Source organism: Oryzias latipes, chromosome 20, assembly GCF_002234675.1.
Source record: "Oryzias latipes chromosome 20, ASM223467v1".
Taxonomy (NCBI): Eukaryota; Metazoa; Chordata; class Actinopteri; order Beloniformes; family Adrianichthyidae; genus Oryzias; species Oryzias latipes.
The window spans coordinates 12,617,843-12,637,591 of record NC_019878.2 but is presented as its reverse complement, the minus strand read 5'-3'; the positions used below and the strand labels follow the sequence as shown (position 1 = coordinate 12,637,591).

At 40.1% G+C, this 19,749-nt stretch overlaps 1 protein-coding gene across 1 annotated transcript in view; it reads right to left on the bottom strand.

Moving 5' to 3' along the window:
* Positions 1-18,945, bottom strand: part of bmp6 (bone morphogenetic protein 6) — a 41,441-nt gene extending 22,496 nt beyond the window's left edge. Inside the window, exon 1 of the mRNA XM_004080965.4 lies at positions 18,055-18,945. Coding sequence (XP_004081013.1) covers positions 18,055-18,451 — 397 coding nt within the window. The 5' untranslated portion in view covers positions 18,452-18,945. The remainder of the gene's footprint in view (positions 1-18,054) is intronic.
* Between the last annotated feature and the right edge of the window lie 804 nt (positions 18,946-19,749).

The following is a 19,749-nucleotide window of genomic DNA, read 5'->3' as shown; positions in this document are numbered from 1 at the left end:
TGAGCCGTTTAATCATGGCTTTGCTGATGACGCAGTTGTCAGCAGCAGAAAAATGTTCCCAGCATCACTGATTTAGAATCCCTGCTTGAAGGCTGTAATTAAAAGTTTCTCCCACAAGCTGCAGCTTTCTTCACAGCCACGTCTCTAACTGGGGTAATACCAGATAACATGATGGGAAGTCTGGAGGCAGTTCGCCGTTATTAGCTGCTGCAGTTGGCTGTAGTGACAGCTAAAACCCACCAGCAGCAGATGACAACACAGATGCCAAGATGTGCAAACACCTTGAGGCTCTGCAGCTTTAAAGGACGGATTTCCTCGCTGTAATCTTGGGTTTTTCTTGGGAAAATCATAAACCCAATTTGGGGATTTTACTTTTTAGTGAGCACCGAAGCAGAATATCAACTTTCATTTTCTTTTTTGACAAGAAAAGTTAGGTGGATTACACAACCTGAAAAAAAGACAAACATTTGACTTTCTCACATTTAAGCACAGAGTATGTGGTTAACATTGAGGTCTCCTGTTAGTCAGAAGTTTAGTTCATTTTAGAAGAGAGGGGTTACTTTTGTGAAGGGCCCAGATAAAGGTTAACAAAATGATAAAACATGGAGGCAGTGGCAGTCTCACATGTCCCATTATGGCAGGTTTTCACTCTGCAAAAAAGCCTGGAGGCTGCTGAGTAGAATTCCAGCTGCTTTTCCATCTTCTCAGCTTGAAATTCATTTGAAATCCACCGAGATTTTGCAACTAAAAATCAAAAGAAAGTCCTCACACTGCGCACACAGAGAGCGTAACCTCCGTGCTAATCTTCCGTGACAGGAGATTGGAGACAGGAACTCACAAAAGGGACAGAGGGATTTAAAATGAGATGATCCAGTGAGGAATTCATTCAATGTGATTCTGTGTCATCCTGGTTTGTATGAAAACAGGATCATGGAAGTTCATTTGCAAAAAAAAAACATTTTCTTCCCATTGCCTGAAGGACAATGATTTATTTGGGTGATGGGGGGGGCGAAGACAACAAGCAAAAAAAAAAAAAGGTTAGAATGACTACGCCTCATACCTGCAGAACTAAAAAAAAGCTTAGTGACACAATCAGGACTATTTAAAAGGATTATCATGACAGAAATGTTGGTAAAAAGATAAGAACAGGAGGAGGAGGGACAAAATGACAAAACCAGATGAGACAAAAAAGACAACGTCTGTCGTCACAGAAGGGACTGCAGTGAACCAAAGGCAGAAAGCATGAAGGAGGAAGAGGAAAAAGAGGCTCTGAGCTGCAGCGAGAGCCGGACAGACAGCTGCTGACAGGAAAAGAGTGAGGCGGAGGGTTTGCAGATTCACTTGGACACTTTCACAGAAGCTGTTCTCTCGTTTCCACCTGCACAACATCTGGCTCTCCTGTCGCCGCCGCTGCTGCTGTAGGTATTATGGCAGCTCACCCACATACAAACACACGCATTCCGTAAGCACTCAGACAAACTTCAATATGGATCTGAAGATATACAAGGCTGCTTTTGAGAGCAATAAATATTCGACCCAACTATTAAATCACATACTTATTAATTATTTTAATAGGAAACTATATCTGTGTTTCAAAGTTCAATTGTGTGGCTGATAAATCAGTCTATGCAAGCCAGTTAGCTGTTTGTAATCTAGTATAAGATAAGTTAAAATTGCTATCTATGCATATAGACAGAATTTTATGAACTAAGTTTAGTGTTCTCCTAAAAGAGATGGAAAAGTGCTGACAGAAAGACAATTAAGGGAAACTTTGTACCAGATGTTCCCTGAGCACAAAGAGGCAAGGTGAAATGAAAACTGACCTTTGTAAAAGAGAAAAAAGGTCACTTATCCGATCAGTTCAGTGGATTTAGCCGCAAAGCTACACAAAAAGAAGCCAAATTTTCTCTTTGTAAAAGACAAAACAATTAAAATTGGTACAAAAATCATTAAAAAAGAAAACTTACCAAAAGTTTGATGCTTTTTTAACTGAAGAACAACTTTAAAACCTTTTTTTTCCCATGTCTTTAAGAGACACGGTAAGAACAACCATCAAAGGTTTTTAAAGGTTTTAGTCAAGATTATAAATGAAAGCTAAATATTGACAAGCAGCAATAACATGTTTTATAACATATGTGTAGCATGGGGGCAGGAGGGGCATGATTTGGGCTTGTTTTACAGTCACAGGGATTGACTGGGACTGCTCAAGAAACCATCATCTCGTATTTATAAAGTTTTCTGTAGAAAACTTAGACTATCCTGAAAAAAAAAAGTTTTTTAAGTATTTTAAATATTACATTATTAATATGTTATTATTGTTTTAAATAGTGACTTGGATTTAATTGATCTTTAAGGTCTGTGACTTTAAGACCAAAAGCAGCATTTTATAGATGCATTGCAGTTGGTGCTGCTGAAATTGGTGCAAAAAGCAGCAGAATCATATGGGAAACGCATTTTTAAAGGGTGTTTTCACAATGAATTTGTGACCAAATGACTTGCATTCTTTTTGTACTGGGAAACTGGAAAATTTGTGTAGGAATCTATTAATTAAAAACTTCAGAAATACTGCTTTGACATTTTTTATGGACTATACAACCACAGAGTCATTTTTTTATAAACTCACATGATTAAAAAACAATGGTAGTTTTAATGAAACCTTTGCACTCTAAAAACTTGTCAGCATCGCTGCATGCTTTGCAGAAAGCTAAACCAATAAAACATGTTCTGGATGTCCAAGGCATGAGAAGAATTCATCTGTGTTTATGTAATTACAGCCCCTAATCTGTCTGCTTTTTCTCTTAGGCTTGATGGTTTCTGAGGAGAGATCAGATACGTCCATGTCTATTCACAGTAAAAGTCTCCAAAAGTCCCCTGCAATTATCATTTTTGACTTTCACTGGAAACTTTCGCAGATCCTGATGTATTCACAGCTCTCCAACAATCACCACAATATCAGTTGCAAAGAAAACATCTCATTAAGTGGAAATCTTCATTGTTTAAACACAAATCGTTCTAAAGAGGCCAAAGCCAGATTTAATGTCTTAAACTTTTTAACCTTTGGCTCAGATGATGTTTGGGAAGATAAAACACGGAGGCAGCTCTTTGCAGAGCAGCTCTTACATGCACACTGCCGCTGTGCTGCAGATATGCTTGGCTGCCACTGCAGGAGATGTTTGTACCTCCTGCCATGCAGCTCTTTGTAGTCAGTCAGCTGGCAGCGCAGCTTCTAGGTTTGAGATGAAGGAGAGTGGTCTGCTGGGAGCCATCATAATCTGTGAGCAGGGGTTTGTGCATGTGTCTTTAGGGACTCATCCTGTGCTCTGATCTTTTCCCCTGACCCTGGAACAAAACCGACACACTGAGCACCACGGGATGCACTAAGGACCAGTTGACTCATTCGGCTACACACACACACAATCAAAGACAGAACACAACAAACGTAGGGAATGAACTCTAATAAGTAAAAGGAAGGACAGAGAATAAAGTACCTGGTTTGCATCAGAACGAAAAACAGAGGTTGCTTAGATGTTCATGACAAATTGGCAGACACTTGCAGAAGTCGTCGGTATGCAAAGTCAAGGCCAGCTAGCAGCATCCGTCCGTAGAGAGGATATGAGGCACTTAGACCAGTCCATTTGCAACCTGTCAAGCTCCATTAGCCAACAGACAACAGCAGCCAACAGCTGTATGCCGTGTGTTCAGCAAAAGTCAGGAGTGGGATTATAGCGCATTGCTGTATCCTGATTACAGTCATGTGTTTCCTGATCAAGAGCTGCAAACAATAAAGAGTCCAGAAAAAATGTTGTACATCTACGTCTTTATAATTTTTTGACATTTAGAAAAAGAAAAAGGACAGAATTTGTAGAAAATGTACCTTACAGAGATGTTTCAATCAATCTACTGATCAACTTTACCTCTAGAGACCCTTTGTACACAAAGGTAGCTTAAAGGTGTTATTCAGGAGCCCTTAAATCCCAACCTATATTTTGGTACATAACAAAAATAACGTAGATATGCAAAACGGAAAACGAGATTCACTGTAAAAAGCTCGGACAAACCATTTATTTGGCAAACACTGGATTACTGCATATGCAGGAGACACTGGAAATAAATCATGAATAAATTAAAGTTTCACTTATAAAAAATAAAGATTAAAAAAGGATAACACTAATAGAATACAATAAAACATTTTAAAATAAAATTCTTATATCAATATTATATTAAATGTATGTTGTTTAAATGTAATTGATTAAGATTAATTGCAGATTCACACAGGTCTATACAAAATATTACCATAAACAAACATCTGCATGGTTTATTTTTGTTCAACTATTAGCAAACTTCTCACAACTAAGCAAATATACTGGTGCACGGACATAAAAAAAAGTAAATCAATTCACTTCAGTGTTACTTTTTATTGACTTTTTGTTTTATTTTTGGTTTGAAAAACTAGATGGATCTAGAGAATTAGCGGCAGCTTTGCCAAAAGCACACACTAGCGCCAAAGTTCATTTCAAAGAAACAAACTGACACTCGTTCTCAATGATGTCTTGGATGTCTGTCCAGCTCCTCGTCCACTATCTCCCACAGGTTACAGTGTGTAATGAGCTCACAGGACAAGCATCCATTGGAACAAAAGGCCCATTTGAACCAGATAATCAGTTTTTACAGGAATCATCTTCCATATAATCCTTCAAAAACTATTTGGGTTTTTCTAGAGACCTATCCAAAATCATGACACGCTATGTCAGGCATTCTCCCCCCTCGAACACAAACACTCAGTATCTGCAAAGTTTTGGGGTTTTTGTTCCCAGCCTCCATCACCACTGCATTCCATCCAAGATAATAAAATGAAGTCTGAATACACATCCCATGTTTTTGTAGTATTGAGGGTTTTTTTCAGCCGGAGCGCAGCATGTGGAGGTTTGGTGTATGCCTAACCTCGAGGCTAGAAGGATAATTTGCTGTAATTGCTCCTCTGCTGGGGTTTTGCTAACAGATAGATATCTGAGGTATGGCTGCTGGACTGTGCAGTATCGCTATTTTCCATCAATGTACTGACAGCTGACTGGTAGCGGTCTGAGACTTAACTCTCTGTTGAGTCTCCAGATGGCCTCCAGGTAGCTGGAAATGTCATACCTGTGTGTCAATGGGAGATTTTATTCCATCTTTCTAGCCACTATTATCCAGGATTAAGATGTGGACCCCCTAATGCTACCACCAGGGAATTACACAGAATATGCCTCTTTTTAATATTATTTCATATTTTATACCATATTATAAATTGGTGCTTTCTTAAATTAAAGAATAGTACATTCCCAGTGATCCTTCAAAATAAATACTTTACTTAAATATTAGTAATATTTCTACTCAAATATGTTAAGAGTAAATAAATTGTGATATTATTTCTTACAAGAACAGGTATATAATTAGTTTTATATTAACCTTTCTGACCTGTTATAGGCATGTGTGACAATAATAGTTTGCCAAGATTATAAATTGAGATTACAAAATTGACTGAAAAAAAGAAAGAGAGATTCCAGGGATTATCACCCAGTGTGAACTCTCTCCGTTTTGAACACGGGCAAACCTGACAGGCATTGGAGCCAACATCTTTAAGATTTGATGATTAAATGTCAATCAAATAAAAATTCTTACCCCAAAATAAGACCAATTATTGGGATTATCTTCCTGAGAACAGCTCATTCATGTATGCCCTCTGTAAGGCCATTCCAATGATATCTCAATTGTTTGGGTGGTGGGATAATGGGAAGTTTGGTTTCCTAGGGCATTAAAATGGAATCTGTAGAGGTCATAAGGTAATGGTCTGGTTCTCAGGAGGATATATTTAAAATGTATGTAAATAACTCTACCTAAACACCTTTTATGTATTAAATGTGTGTATGATTGGCCCATTGCTTATCGAAGTAAATTACTTACTAGCACATGTAACAAGCTTCAAGTGGTTTTCAGGTGAACTGCACCTGGCTCCCATCAGCTTTTTTCTTATTTTCTTTCTGCGAATATTGTTTTTGTTGATTTCTTGACTGAAACAGTGCATAAAATTGTGCCGTGATCCTTGAACTCACGTAGTTTGGAATCTTCAAAAATACCTCACTAATTTTCGGAAAGACATTATGAAACATTTCAAATGGACAAAGGTTCCATCTGACTATTGTCTTTTGTAAAATTATTTCAGGGAGCCTTATAACATTATAACGGGCAGCTGTGGTGCAGCGGTAGGTAGGATGGGCGACCTCTGATTGCAGAATGATTCCCTCCTTATCTGCCCATATGTCTAAGTGTCCTTGGGCAAGGTACTACAATTAATGACTCATTTGTAAAACAGTAATAACATACTGAAACAATTCTGACGGGTTTATCTCAACTAAAAACACCAAAGCAAAACTGAAGGGTTTTTCATAACTGTGCTTTTTAGTGTCGCCATAAATAATAATTAAAGATTCTGTTCAAAATCCACAAATAAAACACAAATTCTTGGATTTGAAATGTTTCCGAAAGCAGAGAGTTTATACTGAAGTTGCAGCTTTTTTAACGATTTTGTGAAACCTGTTATTTTGCATGTGAGGATCTTTCAAGACAAGCAGGAGAAAATGCAGACAAAGCTTTTTGCGGTCAACCCCCCTCATGTAACATACACGTGCATGTCTACAGATTTCAAACAGTATTAGAATTGATTCAGACCTTTGTCAAAATACACACAGACAATCACCCACTGAATTTAACGGCGAGTTGTGATTTCCCCTGAAGTCTCCGTAAAAACAGCCGCTGGTTTCACCGGACACCACTTCACGCCAAAGAGCTGTCAGCGAAAGATGGAGCAACATCTTTTCCACATTCATAAGAAAATTCCATGAAATCAGAACTGAAATGAGCTGGAAAATAAACAACATAGAATTTCTTTTTTCTTCCTCAAAACTTTATGGGATGTTAAGAAAAATGTCAAACTCCGGCAGAACAGCTGTTTCAACAGCCTCTAGTGAGAATAATGGAGGTCTCCTTCACTCTGATAGAGATGTGCAACGATGGAAGCAGAACTTCCCAAAAATCATCCAAATCAAGCTTTTCTTTATTCTTTGACATTTTTTTCCTTCCTGAGGTTTTAAATTGGAGTCCACTTCATCCACATCTTGTTCTCATTGGGAGCTGAATCCACAGAAAAACTACCAACCTTTTCATTTCGTCACGAACAAGAAAACAAACCGAACCAAACACAGAATAAACAAAGCAGTTGAATGAAAACACTTTGTGGTCTAACATTTATAACTGACAGCAGAAACCCAACACTGCAAGGAATAATCCTAGATTGCGCTGAACTCAAAAAGATGCCGTTTGTTAGCATATGATGTCCCTTTGTTGCTATAAGTTATGAGGAAAAACATTCAAAACAGCCTGCAGAGGATGGTTTGTGCAAGTCTCTGACTGAAAACAAAACAGTCTGTTGCTTAGACACCAAGTGATATCCCCAAAATCAAATTAAACCATATTTTCAAAGTTTCTATTTAAGTCAATATTTATTGCATTGCAAGCAAAGAGAAGGTTAGACCACTGACCCCTTTGAGGAATTGCTTCCTGACAATCGGGAATATTGAATCCTCCATCAGCGGAGATGTTAGCTCCTGGTTTTGTATTGAGTTCTGCTAAATTTTTGTGGCTTTGAACTTTTACCAGAACTCAGTTGAATGATTTTTCAGTTCGACAAAAGTCCCTGTTTTATTTACTCATCCGTGTTTGCAGGAAGCTGTTTGAGGACTTACGCAGACCTGTGGCTGTGTGTGGCAGTGGCCTTGTACTTTTGCTTCTCTTCTTTCTCATGACACTTGATTTCTATCCCTGCATATGCTCCTTCAGGTGCGTCTGAAGGGTCCACAGCACATGTGCAGCAGAGAAACCTGCTTTGGTTGTTAATGTATGCTTTACGGCAGCAGGTGTGCATGTGTGTGAGTCTGAGTGTGCGTCGAAGCGGAGCCGGTCTGGTCTTAGATTTAGAGGAGGAAGCCAGTGTCAGAGCTGAGAGATGAATCCCTCCTGAGGGATCCGATAAATAAGGAAAAAATATCTTTGAAAAAGGGAAACGCAGCTGTTTCCAAGGAGAAGTCAAAATAGCGGCTTCACATTCCACAGTCGCAAGGTAGAAGGCCGCCTCATTCTCCTCCCTCTCCATCTTCACCTCCGCTTTTCTTCCCCCTCCACTTTCTCCGTCATGAAGACAGTCAGACCTCAGCTTAATTCTCTCTGGAACAACTGCGGCAACCACAATGCATTTCAGCGGCTTTGAAGCAGAGCAAACAATCCACTGATAAATCAGCCTATGTTGGGTCCCCCCCCAGGGCTGACTTAAATGTAAGACCTTCTGCCTGTTTTACACGGGGGCTCTGCTCCAAAAACAGCGACTGTAATCGGATACCTTGATATTTAAAAAGCAGGAGGGTTTTGAAAGAAAAAATCTGGAGAAAAATAAAGTTTCTAATAATACATCTGTCTGCAATGTTCAATGTCAGCACAGTGCTGGTAAGTGGGGAAGCCTGTGGATCTGCACACAGATTCAGCTTATGCAAAGCAAATATTGTACATAACTGCTTAGCTCATTTGTTTTATTGTGCAGAGACTCACTGACTGCTGCTAGAAACCCCCTAACAGAGCTGTAATCAACAAGAAAAGTTACAAAAATTTACATGAATCCTAATATTATTTATTGTTTTTTAAAGGAAGTCCACCATATAAAAACAGCACAATTCATATGTGCATTGCAAAAAAAATCGCACTTGAAATAAGTCAAAAGTTTAGAATTTACTTTAAATAAGCAAAACAAAAAATTGCCAATGTGATAACAAAAATGGTATTACCAAACATTCTTATATTAAGAAAAATGTTCTAGTCACTAAGAAATGTTTACTTCCAATCCCACTCCAATCATCTATTTCAGAAGTGTTCCCAGTGATTATGATTTTGGCATTTTCAGCCACATTTTAAAAAAGTGTCGATTTCTAGGACAGTTTCTGCAGAGCGCCAGTTGATCGTTAAAAATTTGCAGGGTTGTGGACGGAATTATAGGCACAGAGTAAGCCCGCCCCTACTTCCCGACATCTTTCTGTTTACACGCTCTCCCGTTAGCTCACAGCCCGTCATAACTCCAATTTAACATTACCAGTGCAACAAAAATGGCGAGCAATATTGGAGCTATCCAGCCGCACAGTTTTGATCCAGATTCCAGCTCAGGTGAGGAAAACCAAGACGTACATGGATCTATTTGTCTACAAGTGGATGGATCAGAATGGAACAGAGCAGGAAGCTTTTGGCCTGCTGTTGTAGGTTTTGTAGATCTGCTCCTGATTTACAAGGAACGAAGTAATACTTAAAAAATGCAATTTGTGCTTACATTTCTTTATATATGTCCTCCATCATGAGAAAAATGCCACAAGAACATGTTGAAAATATGATTTTTATAGCAGTGGGTCTTTAAACTAAGATTATTTTGCTATTGGTAAACTTTCCTAACAACATTAATTTTCTTGCAAGACAAAAAAATAAGACAATTCTTCTTGAAACAATCGTCTTCTGAATTACTTAAGATTCCGTTTTTGCAGTGTGTGCAACTCTGAGCGTGCTGATCACAGTCAACACAACAACAAACAGAAGATTTCCTCTTTGGAACAAGCTTCTTGCTGGACTTTCGAGCAGTCAGATAAGGTAACCAAGAGACGGGCTGCTTGGAGGTGTGGACGGTGTCTCTACAGGAGGAAGGACTGGGCAGAGTTTCCCCTGCACATCCTTATGATAAGATCCTGATATCCAAACCGCCGCATGGCACTTGGGGGAGGATGTACAGTTTCTTTTTTTTTCACATTGAGCTGCTTTAATTGAGAGTCAAACCCATTTAGGCATGTTCATTCATTTTTGCACTCACAGAGATACATAAGACCACTAAATTGTTTGGTACTATCTGATTTCTTTTAGGCCTAAAGCTGAGCAGTTTACATTTCTAAATGTTACAGCCTTCCACACAGCTTTCTTTTCCTAAACTCAGTCTCTCCTTCTTAAAAATATTCCCCTCTCTGTGTCAAGGCTGGAAAGTCACTCTGAGGGTCAAACTTGGGCTCATAAATTTGTCTGCGGCAGCAGTTGTAAGGCGGGCTACTTGTTCTGGAGGGTCAGCACCGTTTGCGCTTGCATGGGGGCCCTTTTCTCCGCGTTGTTGTTTCAGCCACGTCCTCTTCCAGAGGCAGCCAGTCTGACAACACAGGGGGAAAAAAGCGAGCGGCGTGGGATTTTTCTTTTTTTTACTTCTGTGACAAAAGTGGGAGCTTCTTGCGTGAGCACTCACAGTCTGAGGAGTCCCTTCAGCAGAGTCAGTGCAGACAGACACGTCAGCGTTCATGCATGAGGGTCTTGCATGGATGAGTGTGCACATGCAGCCCTTGACATGCAGGAAAAACGCTACCCTAACACACTTAGGATGTTAAATAAACACACAATGTTTATGGACATCACATTTCCATGCCCATTGTGTTTCAAAGGAATTGAATTTTCCTACCGTGTTTTGTCATCACAATCCAGCATTTATTTTATTAGAGCTTTTTTTCTTTTTGTACGTCCAATAAACACTTAACATAGAATTTTTGTTTTACCTTTTGCACGCCAAGGAGCAATTGAACCATAAAAAGTGCAGATTAATATAGTGGTGATGGCATGAAATGTTCTGTTTTTGCTGCAAATGTAATCACATATTTGAAGAAGAAAAAAAGACTTTATGGAAAACTAAAGAAATGTTTTCATAGTTCAATGGTTTTAGGGAAGAATGCAATAAATCTCTATCAAAACTTTTAAAATCTATTTAGGCACAAAGCATTAAATACCCACTCCGATGAAAATTGTATTTTTAGTGTTTATAACAATTTTTTCATAATGGAGGACAAGCATTACAAAAATGTACGCTTAAAATTGCATTTCTGAGCATTTCTTTACTCAACAAACATCTCATTGCACTTGTTCAAGGTCACCGAAGGCTTTAAATCAGCTGAGATCTGCCCCCACCCTTTAAACATCCTCCACATGGTTCTCTTTTCTTCATCCCTTTATTGATTTGAGATGAATTTCCCACAAATTCACAGAAGAATGTGACAGCAGGAATACCCAACGTGACATTTACGCCGTTCCCGCCTGCTGGTCGTTATGATAATGGATGGAGTTTACTGGGCACGGGAGATGACTCTTCTGCAGGGGTTCAGAGGTTCAGAACCTTCATACCCCCCCGTTGAAATTCCAAAGGCAAACCAGCTCCGGAAACCAGAAAATACTGTCGTGCAGTGTAACCCCAGAAGTGTCATCTCAATAATCTCAGCAAATGAGTCATCTGAGAGAGGAAAACGTGATGTTTCTGAAAAAGCAGCATGGAAACAAATGACTGTTTAACGTAAATTCAAAAGAGTCCTTCAAATCTACCAAAACAACATAACACAGTATGAAGGAAGTGGAGCCGTGGGGCACTTGGGGGACCCATGGGTCAGCGTGAATAGAGTTGTTTTTGAACGTCAGATCACTGCAGCATCTGCATCCCATGTTTCACGTGTAACAATAAAAAAACACTTTCATCTGTGGGTCACCTGACCTTTCTGCAAGCCCTCCCAGTGACTCAGCTAACATCTGCATGCAAGGTCACTGTATATCTGCAAAAACACCTCCGGGATTAAAGGAAGCTCAGTGGAAAATGATGCATAAATATGGGAAATTTTCATGATAAATCATCTTCATATTCTAGGCTGCTCTTAAATAAATGTTGTTATGTGCAGGTTTCAGAAATCCAACAGTTACTAACACAGGTTGATAAATAGATTTTTTAACAAAAGGCTGTCTTTATCTTAAAAAAGAGAAAAAAGAGATTTGGGGCAAGTCGAGTCGAGGTGCAACCATCCATCATTCTGTCAATTCAGAAGCAGACAGAACAAAACAACAGATGAGTCCAACAAAAGTCTGGCTAAAAAAGTAAAACAAACAAATCAACAATAAAGTCACGTTCGAAAGCTCAAATGAAAATTTTTTTTTATATTCCATATTTGATTTTGTAGCTTTTTCTTCAAATTCATAGATTGTGTTGATTTTTTTTTTACATTTCAGTCTTTTAACTTAACTTCATGATTAAACATCCAAACAAACCTTTGGACAAAAACCGTAAGAATCAAGAAGTTCATGAATCATGATTCCAAACGCAGTGCATTTTTTTGGTTTGCAACATTTAATCCTTTGTTTTCTTTTTGTCTCCACCCTTCACGTATGCAGACATGAGATGTGCAAAGAAAGCACGACACAAACACTATTTCTAATGACCTCTTCTGTGTGGGCTCCACAGAGACACTTAAAACAACACAAAGACTGAGAGTCTTGAAACCCTTTTAGGAGGTGACAGCAGCGCTGGAGGTAAAACGCACACTCACTAAAGGCAAGAGAGGGCTCATCTGCACAAGGTTTGTGCAATCGTAGCTGTGGGTGACACGCAAAGCCAGCTAAAGGTGACATTTAAAGAAAGGCAGATGCAGAAAAAGCGACTATCACAAGAAAGTGAAACTCTTAAAGACACAGAACACAAAACAGAGGAAATTCCTCCGTGTCTGCAGCCACAGCTGATAGATGAGAGCAGCAGCTCCTAATCAGATGTTCCTGAAGGTTTATCAGGCCTGTTCACTGAATCGTTACCAGCGGGGAGTGTGCTGCACTTCACCTCCTTATCTGGTCACACTCCTTCATCCCGCTGCACTATCGCTCTGAGCTGGAGCTGCGCCCGACCAAGACACAAGAATTGATGGGAAGGGAAAGGCCGGCAGGAGAGGAGCGCAGCCAGAGGTGTAATCTCTGTACTTAGCCTCAATCTCAGCTGCCATCATGTCAAGGAGGAGAGTTATGGCGTGAGAGGGAGAGATATGATCGGGGTGGGTGGGCGTAGGGCTGGAGGAGCCATGTGTGTACGTGCTGGGCGTTCAAGCGGGGTGTGACAGAGATGACTTCAACTTTAAACGGAATGCTATGTTCATAAATGCTGACCTGAAAGGTCATCCGGCTCTCTGTGTCTTTGCGTGCATCACCACTTATGAATAACAACTAACTAAGCACAATAAACTGTTTGAAAGGTTTTAAAACCTTATTTGTAGACATTCAAGATATTTTACCAGGTTTAAAGTTGTTTTGATTTATCTTTGCTCTACAACTTTGGAAACTTTTCCCAAAATCACGACAGGCTCATTAAGAGCTAGGATTAAGAAACAAGAAAGTTATTATTAAAATGAGTGAAAATGCTTTTGCTCCATAATTTCAACAATGGAAAAAAAAGTATTTAAGCACCAAAAAACTCAAATTTTACTGTAATTTTTAGTTTGATTTAAGGATGTTATTTTCAATTAAAATAAATGTGGACAAGTTATAGTTATAGATCGTATTGTATTGTATTCTCATCGTGTTCAAATAAAATAAGTCAATTACTATTATTCCACTAGTTTTTTTTTTCTTACCTTTAATCAAACAGAAGAGCAATTAAAATTAAAAATTAAAAACCATTCACTTAGAACTAGCAAAATATTACTTAATTTGGACTGTAGAACATTATTCTGTCCGACAGACAGCTTTTTTAGCCTTTTTTTTTTATTTTGAATGCTTGTGTGGAACTCTTTGTTTCCAGATTTTGATATATTTTTATCAGATTTATTAAGTAAAAATGACTTGTAGCATGGACAGACCTTTTTAAGCATTTACCTCCTAAGGTTAGTGTTCTTTTTGTATTTTAGGCTGCCTTCTTTTGCTAGATATTCACACTGTCACATCTAGAGTCTGTTTAATGTTTGAAAGTAAGCAACAAAGCTGTTGTGTAACACTTCATCCTTTAAAAAAAAAACACAAAGTCAGACTGGAAAAGGCATAATCGGGTTAACCGAAGATGTTTCCTACATCAACCCCGTCTGTCTCTGGAGGCCGCGGCGAATTTTGCCAGAAGTTCTGACAGCTAATACAATCCAAACACAGGGAAAGGGAAACGCTGAAACCCAATAAGCGGAATTATTTGTGTGTCTTGGGTCATTCTTAAGCAAGTTCAAATATATTTGTACCTGAAGTGAAGTGAAAAAAGATCTTACAAACAAAAATCTCTGCAGTAATGTTATTTTTTTTTCTTTTTATTACTGAGTCTTTAGGCCATCAGATATATCGTGGATTCATTGCTCATAATGCTCCTTAGAGTGTTTTAAAGCTAAGAAATGACGGGTGGTCCTCTGTTCCTTACAGGAAGTACAATTTATTGAGTTTTTCTCACTCAAACAATTGGCTCTTTGATTGGAGCCAACTGATTATTTGATCATGCAGGGGCTTTGGGGCACATTTCACAGTAGAGGAAGTGGCTTACCTGAGCTTAAACAGTAAGAAATGCAGCCAGGCATCATAAGACAAGTAAAATAGCCATCTAATAATGGCACTTTATTTCTAAATAAGCCTCAGGCCGTCTGGACGCAGTTAAAAACCCACTTTTTTTTTAAAGCTTTCTGGTTTGTTTGCCCTTTTAAAGTGTGGGAGGTTGGTTGGTTGAAACCCTGGCTGTGGATGGGAAAATGTGGCCAGAGGTGGTGACAGACGGGAGAGCAAAAGGGATTAAATCCGTTTTAAATATTTGAGGAAAAATCCATTTAAGTTCATTTTTCAGACACAAGAAAGGAATCTGAGTCTAAACCCAAACAGGTATCTAGAACATAGAATAACTTAAGGTGTCCAGGTTAATCAGTTTAACTCAGAATTAGGCATTTAAGTTCAAATGCAAGTCGTATTTAGCCTCTCAGTATGTGAAAAAGTGCTGGTGCTTTTGGAGTTGTCCTGGTGCAAATTAAAATTGCATTTTACAACCATTTTGGGAGGTGCTTGGATACATGTTTCATCCAGATGTTGAAGAAGTTTTTACTCTCCCCAAGATGCAGGCCGAAACGTCACTGCTGAGCCACACCTGTAAAGGAATTTGACTGTGACCTGGCCAAGCACACGCAAAGGTAAAACAATCAGCCACTGCACTTAAAATACTACAGATTAAGTGTAAAATGTATAAACCAAAATTAAAAAAGGCAGACAAAATAAAGTTGAAGAAGGCAGCAGATGCCTTTCTAGAGTATTACGAGTACTTGCCTCTTATCCAAGCAGGTGGACAGCATAGAAAAAAAGCCACTAGTGGGTTGGTTGTCCCCTAGGCATCCTTACCTGTCTATCATGCTTGCATGGAGGAATTACAGTGAGGCAAACGCATCAGAGTTAAATTCAAAAGCAGCATGTACAGTTCCTCCTCTGTAGCCTGAAAAACCAACCATTTGTGCATCTTTGACTCACAGAGCAACAGCTCGACCACAAAAAGCAAACCATGTAGGAATAGCGAATTTCCCCATGCTGGCGATTATAACTCTCTCTGTGGCTCAGGATATTTGCTCAGCTGTGTCATTAATCGGGTGAGAATTGACCAGTGGGAAACACTTGATGCAGCTTCATCTTTAACACATTATAAATTAGCGTCTAAAAGGCATTTATGTATCTTTATGTGCTGGAGTTCTTCAGCTACAAATTTCCTTTTAGCCCCCAAAATCCCTTGTGGTTACTGTTTAAAGACCATCTCCAACAAAAATTGTGGTTTTGCTGTCTTTAAAAAGTTCTTGTGGCATTGTTTTTGATGATGGAGGACAGGTATAAAGATAAATTAAGATTTATTATTAATAACTTTATTATTTTCTTTATTCAAATCATTGTGAATAACACGCACGCACAGCGGCTCCACTGTCGAACACTGGCGCCAACCTTCCACCAGAGACAAGTTGGGGTTCCGTGTCTTGCGCAAGGGCACTTCGACACATGGGCGAGCAGGGCAGGAATCGAACCTGCAATCTTCCACCATGACCGCCCGGCTAAAAACTACATTAAAAGACGACTAGAAACACTTTTACAGCAGATCAAAAGATGTATACTATAAACAGGTCCTTGTTAAGAGCTTTTCAGGATGAGAATAATGCTGAGTCATGCAGCACTTTTCCATGGAAAAGCAGGATGTGTACAAATCAAGCCCTTCCATGAGGGATAAGCAATCAGGAGCTGGAAAACCTGTGATGACTGCAAAGGAGAACAGGATGACTGAGCAACAGGTTCTTTGGAGAGGAGAGCAGGGGCATATGGTTTGCAGAGGGAGCATTTGAGGCAAGATGTAAGGCAGGAGCTCCTAAATTTATCTGTGTCCTGAGGGACCTTCAGAAAATGAGCTGTCTGTCCGTGTCAGTCCCTCAGCCGCCAAAGACGTCAGTTTGAAAGATGTTTCCATCACTGTCATTTTATTTGCTGTGCAGCCTGCTAATGTGGGCAGGTGAATCCTGCTTTAACCACAAGCTGTCAACTTTTATGGCTTTGACTGAAATGATGAACTGTCTTCCACTGAACAATATTTATCAAATACAGAGCTGCCCTCGCGTGTGTCTGTTAAACTTGCTCAGTGTTATTTAAATCTCTTCAGGCAGGTTGTTTGACTCTTTACTTTACTTCCTTTCATTTATCTTAATTGTAACTTGTAGTTTCACTCCGGCCACACATGATATCCAGATTTTTTGGGCAATAAGGAGGACCACCCAGAAGTGTTTCGGGCCCCCCGTTTCTCCACGCTGCTGCACCAAAGTCGAGCAATAGACACATTAAAAACTTATCAGATGGTAGTGACACACAGTAGTCGTGCACGGCTTTATTTGCAAAGCAGATGGAAAGCCTTGGCCTTTTCCAGCATTAATTACAATCACATTCAGGGAGGAAGCCTTCCCTCCTCCAGGGCGGTTAAAACTCTGTGTACGGCTGGAGAATATGGCAACCTAATCCCCCAGGTCACCACAGAAATCTGAGGGAATTGTCAAAAGATGCACAGGACGTGATTAATCAAAGTAGAGAGCCAGATGTGCAACAGAACAGGAGTATAAACCAAAACTGGAGCAGCAGAGGAAGAACACAAAACCGCAGACACACAAACACAATGCTGCCACCATCACACTCCCCCGCAGGAGCAAAACCGAGGGGCTTTCAATACTTGAGACCTAAAACGATGGCTTCCTTCTTACTAAAGATCTGGTTTTCATCACACGTTGCAACACAGAGGAGTGAGAAGCAGGGGAGCGCTTTCTAACTCATCCGCTTCAGCCTAATTCTCCTCATCATTTGCAGCATTGAGTGGCTCTCAATGGTTCATAAAGATGAAGAGTCACGCATTAACGGACGTTCACAGAGAATCAGAAAGATGGAGATGGACGGGATTCTTGAGCGGTGACACATGCTCACTGCTCTCCAGAGCAAATCCTGACACAAGTTCCCAAATGGAATGACAATCCATCTGCATTTAAGCCTCCTTGTTCACCAGCTTGTGACTCTGCCAGAGACTGTTTATCCTCAGCCTCTGTGTTTAGAGTCTCACAGTAAACACTGGAGCTGCTAATGGAAGGAAGGCCTTTGAGCTTTTATGTTCCAAACTCGTTATGATTAAAGTGCCCCTCTTTATCACTGTTGAGGCTAATTAAAGACTAATCTTCTTGGGAAAAACAAACAGTGCAACGCAATTTACACACAAAAACCCACAACTTGCTGCACTGGAGGTCAAGGGCAGGAATAACTCCTTTTTCTACAAATACCAGTGGTGGCGGTTGATGTTGGCTTGATGGGGCAGATTGTATGGAGGAGGGAGTCACCACAGGATTCAGAGGACAACTCTCCTCAGATAGTGGGGTTAACAAGAAATCCCCCCCTGAAACAACCCAAAGCTACTTTTATGAACCACATAGGAAATAAGGGAGTTCTATGTTGTTAACACAGTGAGAGTTTATCATGGGGCACTGATGGGACTTTGCGCAGTGATGGGAGAGTTCAGAGACAGAGTTGGCTCAACAGGTGGATTCAATATATTAAAAGAAGTTTTTTTTTTTTTTTAAATAACAGCTTAAACTTCAATGAATCTGTTTTTGGATTACAACTTAATTTATAACTCATTTAATACAGATTACTCACCGAGATTAACGAAACTCATCACCATATCCGCGTCATTCAGAAAAGCTGTTTCTTGATCCGTCGCCAGAGGAGGGCTCTGCGTCGTGCGCATGGACGGGTACCTGTCCAGAATCTGGCTCTTGTCCTCGCTTGATATGGTGTTGTACAAGTCCAACATGAAAAGAGGAGCCGAGTTGTACTTTCCTTGTGACAAGTGCGGCCGCGGTCTGTGCGGCAGTCCCAGGACAGACAGGATCTCCTTCTGCATCTCCCTCTTCTCGTGCGTCCGCAGCCGCCGGTGCATGAAGCCCGCGTGCGCTTCGAAGTTTCCATCCACAGAAAAACTGCTCCCCGCAGTGAACACGCAGTAACAAGCACTCAAGCACAATCCGAGCAGGGCGAGCAGGGAGCTGGTCATGGTGTTGTCCAAAGTCCCAAGTGAACCTGGCTTAGAGTTCTCAGTCGCGGAAAGCAAAGCGTGCGTAATGGTAACCAAAAGTCCGAGCTAGACTGTTGTCACAACCACTGGTCAGAAACTATAAAAGACTCGATTGTCAAGCCTTTTAAAATACCCTTTGAAGCAAAACACGCTTAAAAGTAGCGCTCCTGCTTTCATTTCTGATCCCTGTGGTGCGCTTCGCTGCTTCGGGATGGAGTGCACCATCAGAAACTTTATTTTGAGCGCTCCGGAAAGTCGGTTAGAAGGCTAAACGCTGTTTTCCAAATCTTACACTGAGCGACAGGACATCTCCTGCTCCAGTGCAGGCCATTCTACTGACTGGGTTTACTCTCCGCGATCTGCGCGCTGACTGAAGCAATCTTTCAGCAGCTCAACCAGTCTGAGCCAAATCCTACAGGTTGTGCGGGAGTCTAGGAGGAACCAGCAGGTTGTAGTCCATAATTTGCGTACGTGCGCACGTACATGCCAATGACCGTGTTAAGTGTGTTCAGAAACCGCCCATTTTATGCGCAACTTACTCAAAGGTGGAGCTCTTGAGGTTAAAAAGACAAGTCCAACATAAAAACATATATATATTTTAAGTCCATATAAATCTTTTCCTAAAACACAAGATCCTTTTCTCCGCCTTTCTTTGACTTAATTTTGGTTTATTGCTCTACTTTGGCTCTTTACTCTCTTCTGCTTGTTTCACCCATTATTGGTATCGAACTCTAAGACTTGTGCGTCAGTTTAAGGCAGTGACATTTTTCAGTCTGCCCTTTTCTGCTGCTTTTTTGAGCTGCAATGTCCAGTTGAGGCACGACCCCTGACGATGGAATGAGAAACAACAGGCGCAGGCGCACAGAGCGCTCATTAGTTCCAGGAGAACCAAAAGCTCTCATATCAATTATCAATTCTACAAACTCCAATTACTCACATGCCGATAGAACTGAAAGAGTTATCAATCTTTTTGGGTATTTTCCTCAAGTTAAAGTGTTTTGGCAGGAGATTTGGGATTGTATGATGACAAAATTGATGATCGTTTTATTTTGTTCTGGAAGGATGTCTTGTTTGGTCTCATACAAAACATTATGTTAAATGACTCTGGTCTGCTCTTAATAATTGTCTTGCTCATCTTGGTCACATTGGTAAAATCTCCGGACAAAAAATAAAGATAAGATAAAGTTACTTTATTGATCCCAGCTTGGGAAATTGGGTTGATGCAGCGACTGTGTACAGACTCAATAACAAACAAAATTGTTTCTGCATTTGAAAGA